The sequence below is a fragment of the Silurus meridionalis genome, chromosome 18 (assembly GCF_014805685.1).
Source record: "Silurus meridionalis isolate SWU-2019-XX chromosome 18, ASM1480568v1, whole genome shotgun sequence".
NCBI classification, from domain to species: Eukaryota; Metazoa; Chordata; class Actinopteri; order Siluriformes; family Siluridae; genus Silurus; species Silurus meridionalis.
The window spans coordinates 904531-914530 of NC_060901.1; the positions used below are offsets into that span (position 1 = coordinate 904531).

The 10000-nt window shown below is 40.4% G+C and overlaps 1 protein-coding gene across 1 annotated transcript in view; it reads right to left on the bottom strand.

Annotated features, from left to right (window-relative positions):
- LOC124401086 (scavenger receptor cysteine-rich type 1 protein M130-like) overlaps nt 1–10000 on the bottom strand; it is a 75016-nt gene that overhangs the window by 19552 nt on the left and 45464 nt on the right. Inside the window, exons 4-9 of the mRNA XM_046873068.1 lie at nt 4342–4656; nt 3945–4262; nt 3213–3509; nt 3057–3113; nt 2834–2965; nt 2584–2682 (exon numbers count right to left, since the gene is read on the bottom strand). Of these exons, the coding sequence (XP_046729024.1) occupies nt 2584–2682; nt 2834–2965; nt 3057–3113; nt 3213–3509; nt 3945–4262; nt 4342–4656 (1218 nt within the window). The remainder of the gene's footprint in view (nt 1–2583; nt 2683–2833; nt 2966–3056; nt 3114–3212; nt 3510–3944; nt 4263–4341; nt 4657–10000) is intronic.

Sequence of the window (10000 nt, forward strand, 5' to 3'; positions counted from 1 at the left end):
GGAAAGCACACACACACACTTTATGTGGCATCACTAGGTATCTTAATGCTACTGTTCATTTCACTCATATATTTAGTTATTTATGTCTTAAATGGCTTACACACACACACAGAAGAGAAAGCAATGCACCTGTACAGGAAAGCATACACACACACAAACTCTTTATAAAATCATGCCTAATTTTCATAAAACTTTACACCCATATATTCATATATACTGTGGTTGTGTGTGTGTGTGTGTGTGTGTGTGTGTGTGTGTGTGTGTGTGTGTATTAAAAAAAGTAAGACCATTTTGCACGAGTCTATAAATGATTTAATTCTTCCAAAACCCACACAATCGAGTATTTCAACGACCGCACCCGTATTCACCAATCAAATCTTACAAATCCAGCAGTGCCATCATGCAGCATTACACACGGGGTCACCACAGCATTTATATGTTTACAGTAATTACACTGATCATTAACACTGTGATTATGGTCGGTATATAAGGAAGTGCTGAATGTGTGATTAGAATCAGCAGTAATGAAGCAGTAATGAGCACAACATCTCTTATTCTTGAAGGCTGATTTATCAAGAGTAAATGTGTCAGAAGAACAGACAGCCAAGAGTTGAAGTTGTGGACGAGACAGAGGGTCATAAAGCGGTCATAAAGAATTACATGCTACTTTTAGAGAATAATGAGGAATGTGGGCGTTACACATGTAGCTGAAGAGGGTTTATCAAGACTGTGTGTGACTGTGTTATTGCAACCTCCATGGAACTGCCTTATTTTTACTGCATAAAGTCTTAAACTTTAACACCACAATCCTGGATCCTGAACCTCCTCCAATAGCTGTGTCGGTCATTAGTAACCCGAATCTTGACCGATCCGGTATGAATTGATTTAATAACCACCATGGTTTATGAAGACCCACCATTCTGATCATTTGTGCAGAAACATACAGGTTACACACACACACACACACACACACACACACACACACACACACACACACACACACACACACATACAGTAACTAACTACTAATACACATTTGTTTAAAAAAGAGAGAGAGAGAGAGAGAGAGAGAGAGAGAGAGAGAGAGAGAGAGAGAGAGAGAGAGAGATTAATAACACACTCATTTAGTGTAAAGTGTTAATCAGGACATTTAATAACCACCATGGTTTATGAAGACCCACCATTCTGATCATTTGTGCAGAAACATACAGGTCACACACACACACACACACACACACACACACACACACACACACATTTATTTTAGTTTCAGTTAAGAATATTTAATATATAATTATTATATATATCATGATGTTTCCATTAACACCTGATTTATGTTATTTTTGTTTTAATATATTCGTAATAAATCTCTCTCTCTCACACACACACACACACACACACACACACACACACACACACACACACACACACAGTGAGGGATTGGGGATGCACCTGTACAGGAAAGACACACACACACACACTTATAAGGTATTACTATGTATTTTCATGCTACTGTTTATTTCCACCCAGATATTTAGTTATTTTTATCCTATGTGGTTATACACACACACACACACACACACACACACACACACACACACACACACACACAAACACACAGACTGTCTATATTTCTCTCTCTCTCTCTCTCTCTCTCTCTCACACACACACACACACACACACACACACACACACACACACACACACACACACACACACACACACAGAAGAGAAAGCAATGCACCTGTACAGGAAAGCATACACACACACAAACTCTTTATAAAATCATGCCTAATTTTCATAAAACTTTACACCCATATATTCATATACATATATATTTTTTGTGTGTCTCACAGACAGAGAGAGAGAGAGAGAGAGAGAGAGAGAGAGAGAGAGAGAGAGAGAGAGAGAGAGAGAGAGAGAGAGAGAGAGAGAGAGAGAGAGAGAGAGAGAGAGAGTCTGATCCTCTGATTCAGACAAAAATTATATATTGTTTATTTCTAATCATCTGTCGAGTAACTTACAGGTTACACACACACACACACACACACACACACACACACACACACACGTATGCACAAACACACACACACACACACACACACACACACACACATACAGTAACTGTCTACCAATACACATTTATGTTGTTTTATTTTAATATATTTTTATAAATCACACACACACACACACACACACACACACACACACACACACACACAGACACACACACACACACACACACACACACACACACACACACACACACACACACACACTTGCATCTGCACTACCCCGAGTTGTAATAGATGTTTATCAGCAGAATCGTGTCTCTACACCACATGTACTTTACCTGCACATTTCCTCTCACACACATTTTGTTTATTTTGACTGATTTGTTGTAAAGAAATAAATTCACACTGATTTTGTGTAAAATATAAAAATAAGACTTTAATCACTGAGTTTGTACTGAAGTGTGTATTTTGTATTGAGGGATTTGATCATTTGCAGGCAGTGAATTTCAGCTCCAAGTTGAAATCGAATACAATAAGTGGGATGTAGAACAGTCCACATATCACTCACCTCTTTGAGTGGAGCTCGTGATTCTTCTAGTGATGTATCTGTGGTTGATCTCCTCATAGACTGCCTCAGGCTGAGTCTTACGCCTCCTCTTAGAGACCACTGGGAGTGGAGATTAATAATAATAATAATAATAATAATAATAATAATAATAATAATAATAATAATAATAATAATAATAATAATAATAATAAATTTGATATAAAATGTATTTGATGTTGAACAGAAAAGAAAATGTGTGAATGTGCTGTACCTCTCCTGAGCACTCTGTTCTGGTAAAACAGTACCACCAGAAGCACTAAGGCCAGGAAGAGCAGCGTCCCCAACACAAAGAGAACCAGTGGAGGGGTGGATGGAGCTACAGGTGATGTTCCTGTTCTTCTGGCTGAAATGAAATTATAGAAGAGAATCTCCACAGGACAGTGTTTTCATAAAGATGTAGAAAAATGGTGGACAGGAAGATTGTAATATTGTACCTGTTGTGGTGGAGATTGTTGTTGATTTGGTTGTAGAAGTGGTGGATGCAGATACGTCTGTAACAGAAATCCATTTAAAATTGTATGTTTTTAACCCTGGGAGAAAAGTGTAATGAGTGGAGACAGAATGCTGAAAAGTTAGCACACCCCTCTGACCTGCACAGGTGACTCCAGCATGAGAGCAGTCAGTGTGTTTCTTCAGGGAATGATGACAGTCCCACAGGTGAATCTCATCCCCTCGACACTTCACTCTGTTCAGCCAGACAGTCCCTTCACCAGGACCAAACCTATCAGCACTCAGCGCCGACCCACAGCCCAGCTGTCTGCACACCACCTGAGCGTTACTGATGTTCCACTGATCATCACAAATAAAGCCCCATGTAGCGTTATGATACACCTCCAACCTCCCAGAGCAGCTTTCCTTTCCTCCACTCAGCCTGAGAGACCAGTGTTCTACATCACACACACCACACATGAGGAAACACACCAACGCTGAATAACATCTCCAGTCACACACCCCAATACAACACCATGAAGATAAAACCTTATATTTACTGAAGATCCTGAAATGATTTCTTTCATGTATAATAAATAAATAAATTTATGAACTGATGAATAATAAAATAATTTTAAGCAGGAAGATCAGCTTTGGGTTCGGTTCATTGAAATAATCTCTGTTAGTTAAATTTTTTATGTAATATGAAGAAGTTCAGATGATCTCAGGATGGTTATATGAGGAAGTTATTTTCTATAAATTATTTTATCAACACATTAGAAAATATCTTCTGTCACTAACAAATACAAATGAAGAACAAATAGCTTTTCTTTATAGATCTTTACTTGATCAATGTTTCTAAGAGGGAAATGAGGAGCAATGTTCTTGTGTACCTTGTGGACCACCTGTGCAGTTAATATGTGCCACCTCATCACTATTATCACATCTGTTCTGTCCCCAGGGTGAAGATGGACACTGCCACAGATTAGAGTCGCGTTTTCTACACTTCAGATAATCCAGCCAGTTAGGAGCAGATTTTACTCGAGCTTCAGTGTTTTTCAGACTTCTACCTGTTCCACAGTTCAGCTCTCGACACACCATGTTTACTGTTTCATCATTCATCTGATTTTGACACACATTACCCCAGGTTCCATTGTAGAACACTTCCAGATTCCCCTCACAGCCCCCCGTGAGTCGGATCTCTTTAAACTCTGGTGGGAGAAGGATGATTTATACACTTCTACATATTGAATATATTTAACAGGTTTATTCTCAGTCATCACACTGTACCTGAGCACACGACTCCTACGTCCTCCTGGTGTCCACATTCACCCTCTTCACACAGCTGAAATCTGCAGTTCCACAGGGACGTCTCATTCCCCTCACACTTCACCTCATTCAGCCATATGGACCCAGTTCCAGGACCAAACCAGGCTGGTGTGAGGGTACTGAGGGCCCGTCCACACTGCAGCTGTCTGCACACCACATCTGCATCCTCAATACCCCAAGAGTCATCACACACTGTTCCCCATGAACCACTGCGGAAAACCTCCAGCCTTCCTGCACAGTCTCCTCCAGAACCTACCAGTCTGATGGACCTGGGGCCTGGAAGACACACACACACACACACACACACACACACACACACACACACACACACACACACATGCAAGTATGTGGTAAAACGTATGAGTAAACTGTTCAACATCAAGAAATACAAAAAAATATATAATATTAAATTTATAATGTTTACCAAGTCACCATACAGATACTTTTGGCTTTTTAAAAATATTATGCAGAGGCAAACCTGATGTTGGTGTGTGTGTGTGTGTGTGTGTGTGTGTGTGTGTGTGTGTGTGTGTGTGTGTGTGACTGAGTGTGTGTGTTTGTGTGTGTGAAAATCACAACTTGATATGGATCTTACGGTGGCCGAGAAGTTCAAAACACATTAACAAATCCAAAAACAAAACAACAAATCCAAAAACCACAACGACAAGCCAGACAAACCGGAAAAGGTAGGTATAGTTTGCGAATGGAAACTTACAGATCATTGGACGAGACACCTGTCACTCACCTTTATATCTTTACTGACAGGTGTCTTGTCCAATGATCTGTAAATTTCCATTCGGAAATTTTGACACCATTGATCACACTATACTGCTTGCTAGACTTGAGACTGTTGTAGGAATAAAGGGAACAGCTCTCTCTTGGCTCAGGTCTCATTTGACTGATCGCTATCAGTTTGTGGATGTACAGTGCCCTCCACAATTATTGGCACCCCTTTTTAAGATGTGGTCGTGGACTTCAAAAAATTCTCCTTTTTTTTTAAACAACATAGAACCCAAATGCAAAAAAAGAGAAAAATCCAACCTTTTATTTAAGTACATTACTTTGGTGGTAAAAAACATTTAGAAAAAAAAAAAAACTTGAAATAATGTGTTCCACAATTATTGGCACCTCTGATGTTAATTCTTTGTACAACCTCCTTTTGCCAACAAGACAGCACTTAATCTCCTCCTATAACATTTCACAAGATTGGAGAACACAGAGAGAGGGATTTTTGACCATTCTTTTTTGCACAATCTTTCTAGATCATCCAGTGTCCTGGGTCCTCTCTTATGCACTCGCCCCACAGGTTTTCGATTGGGTTGAGGTCTGGGGACTGAGATGGCCATGGGAGGACCTTGAGTTTGTGACTGCTGAACCACTTTTGTGTAGATTTTGCCACATGTTTTGGATCATTATCCTGCTGAAAGACCCAATGACGACCCATCTTCAGCTTTCTGGCAGAGGCCATCAGGTTTTTATTCAAAATATCCTGGTACTTCAAAGCGTTCATAATGCCATGCACCCTAACAAGGTTCCCAGGGCCTTTGGAAGAGAAACAGGCCCACAGCATCACAGATCCTCCACCATACTTCACGGTGGGCATGAGGTGCTTTTCGGCATACTCATCTTTTGTTTTACGCCAGACCCACTTGGAGTGTTTGTTGCCAAAAAGCTCAATCTTAGTCTCATCTGACCAAAGCACACGATCCCAGTTGAAGTCCCAGTACCGCTTAGCAAACTCCAGACGTTTACGTTTGTGAGTGTTAGTGAGAAAAGGCTTTTCCTTGCATGCCTCCCAAACAGCTTGTTGGCATGTAGAGAGCGTCTGATGTTTGTTTTGGAGACTCTGTGACCCCAAGATGCCACTCTTTGATGCAATTCTGTGACGGTGAGCTTGGGAAATTTTTTTACTTCTCTTACCATCCTCCTCACTGTGCGTTGTGGCAAGATAAACTTGGGACCTCTTCCATCCTTGTTTGTCACTGTTCCAGTTGTTTTAAACTTCTTAATGATTCCTCTGACTGTAGATACCGGCAAGTTAAGGCGAGTGGCTATTTTCTTGTAGCCATTGCCTGACTTATGAAGGTCGACACACATCTGCCTTACTTGAATGGTGTGTTCTCTTGTCTTTGCCATGTTGACAAATGGGTAAGAGAATTAGGCCTCTGTGTCATGTCATATTTATACCCCAGGAAACAGGAAATCATGAATTACTAATTAAAAGTCCCTAGATACCCTGACCAACCTTAGCAACTACAGAAAAATATATAAAAAAAAAAAAAAACAATTAAATTTTTCAGAGGAATTGTTAGGGGTGCCAATAATTGTGGGACATATGATTTCGATTTTTTTATTTTTTTTTCTAAATGTATGATTTTTTTTACCACCAAAGTTATGTACTTAAATGAAAGGTTGGATTTTTCTTTTTTTTTGCATTTGGGTTCTATGTTGTTTTAAAAAAAAGGAGAATTTTTAGAAGTCCACGACCACATCTTAAACAATAATTGTGGAGGGCACTGTAAATGGTGAGTTCTCCAAACTCTATGAGGTAAAGTTTGGTGTTCCTCAAGGATCTGTCTTAGGCCCACTGCTTTTCTCTGTATATATGCTGCCTCTTGGTGAAATCATTCATAAACATGGGATTCGCTTCCATTGCTATGCTGATGATACACAACTGTATATTTCAGCAAAGCCAGATGAGAGAGATCAGCTTAACAATGTTGAGGAGTGTGTAAAGGACATTAGACAGTGGATGCTTAATAACTTTCTTCTGCTCAACTCAGATAAGACGGAAGTACTTTTATTAGGACCACATGCAGCTAGAAGCAAACTTTCAGATTGCGTAGCATCTCTAGATGGTGTTTCTGTTTCAGCATGTACGGCTGTCAAAGACCTTGGTGTGATTATTGACCCGAGTCTTTCCTTTGAGTCTCACGTGAATAATGTCACCGGGATCCCTTCTTTCACCTTAGAAATATTGCTAAAATTAGAAATATGATGTCGTTACAGGAGGCAGAAAAACTAGTTCATGCTTTTGTTACTTCTAGATTAGACTACTGTAACGCTTTACTGTCTGGGTGTGCGAGTAAGTGCATAAATAAGCTTCAGTTAGTCCAGAATGCAGCAGCAAGGGTCCTTACTAGATCTAGGAAATATGAGCACATCAGCCCTGTTTTAATCAGTCTACACTGCTCCCAATCAAATCTCGCATTGATTATAAAATACTACTACTGACGTATAAATCACTTAACGGTCTCGCACCGCAGTATCTGAGTGAACTTCTGTACCAGTATGACCCTCCATGCCTACTTAGATCAAAAGGTGCGGGCTATCTGCCTGAAATAATGAAGACTCCAGCAGGGGGCAGATGTTTCTCTTATAAAGCCCCACAGTTATGGAACAGCCTTCCAACCAGTGTTCGGGACTCGGACACAGTCTCAGTGTTCAAGTCGAGGCTGAAAACTTATTTATTTAGTCAAGCCTTTTATCAGTAGATTTTTCTTAGGTAAAGGCTCAGATCTGGAGGGAGCATGGATATAGAGTGTTTGGTGAACTGGTATATTTGTATGCTGTCGTCCCCTCACATTCACACGTTCACTCAGGTTTGTTGACGGTGGTGTGGTGGGTCGTCTCTTATCCCAGAGATCCTCATGTCTGTGTTACCTTCTGGTTCTCCCTTTTAGTTATGCTGCCATAGCGAGTCCTGCCGGAGTCCAAACTGCCGGAGTCCATATCCTTCTTTCTCTCTCTCTCTCTCTCTCTCTCTCTCTCTCTCTCTCTCTCGGTCGAGTTAAACATGCTCCTGAGGTTCCAGTGACCACTGTTCCTGCCCCTGTAATTCCGGAGTAGAACGGGTGCTTTTGAGGACGGATTGGACTGTAGTTGGTGTCGGCGGTCTGCTGCACTGACTCGGGAGTGCAGTTTGCTTCTGATCGTCATCACTGTACCCCGCAACATTGTATATCTGATTCAAATGGACATTTGGTGCAACCCAGATGAGGATGGGTTCCCTCTTGAGTCTGGTTCCTCTCAAGGTTTCTTCCTTATGCCATCTCGGGGAGTTTTTCCTTGCCACAGTTGCTCATCAGGGACAAACATACTTACAAAGAACATATTTACATTTAATCACCACATTATCTGTGTAAAGCTGCTTTGAGAAAATGTTCATTGTTAAAAGCGCAATACAAATAAAAATTAATTGAATTGAATTGAATTAATGTGTTTTGCACTTCTCGGCCACCGTAAGATCTTGCCATTTATTTATGTTTTTATTTCCAAATTCTCGTCTCAGTTTTATTTATATTGAAATTTTGGTTAATTAAAATTTCTCACAGGTTTTATACCATTGCTATAAAGATGATACTCATTTTTTAACTTCCCCCTACAGATTTTCTTGTTTCCAGCCAGATCTCAGATCAGGTATCTCATTATTTAATCCCAGCAAACCTGAACTGCATTTCATCAAAAATGATTTATCTACATGATGATCTCAATAAATGACTCTCTGATTTGGAGACTGAACACAACTTTGCACTTTTTCTTCCTCTGAGGGACATTTGACCTCTAAAACTCATCCAGAATGCAGCTGCATGATTTGATTTTAACCTCCTGAGGTTCTCCCACCCAATTGCTATGTTCCTCTACTGGTATCCTGCAGCTCCTGCATTAACACTGATGTTTGTCTACAAAGAGAAAACCAGAGCAGCACTGCTCTACCTCACAGCTCTTATCTCAACCTGCACTGCACCATGATCATGCAATCAGTTGGGAAGTGGGAGATCAGTCGATAAGATGTTGGTCTTCTGATCAGAAGGTCATAAGTTCAAATCCCAGCACCACCAAACTGCCACTGCTGGGCCCTTTAGCAAGGCCCTTAACCCTCAAGTGCTCAGCTGTATAAGTGAGATGACTGTAAGTCACTCTGGATGAGGGCAGTAATGTAAATGCAGTAAATGTAAATCCCTCTGATCCTGAAAGTCAGATAAATGATGGTGGAATATGGAGGTCTGTGCTTGAACAAGGCTGTTTAACTACTACAGATTCACATGTCTGCAGGAACAGACTCAGGAACATAGAGGTCCATTCTGTCAAACCTCCACCTTCCACAACACCCAGAATAGAAAAACACCAACCGTGGCTGCTATGAACTTCTCCTCCACAGACACTGGAGCCAGAAACAGATACTAGGAGCAGAAGCACTGCATCTCCTCACCCAATCAACTTCTCTAATCATCTTCCTTTATTTCTGCTTTTTCTTTTTTCTACACAGGGGTCACTGAAGGGAAAAGGTGTGGAATATACAGTTTGTATCATAGACGAGTGTAAAAACACACACTTTCAGGATGGAATGACTGTATTTTACACAGTAATTACAGACAATCTGTTCTAAGGTCATGTGTAGAACTTCATCATGTAGAAGAACACCACAGATCATGTGTTTCTACTCAGTGTTACATCATGCCATCAGTTCACCACAAAGTTCATTCTTTTTTAAAAGAAGGGTCTTGAAGGGTCTTGTTTTACATTTACACCACATCAGTTAACATGCTAATGTTGAAACACTGAATGCTAATGCTGCTGCTAATGAAATGGAGCAGCACATTTTATTTCCTGATGTTCT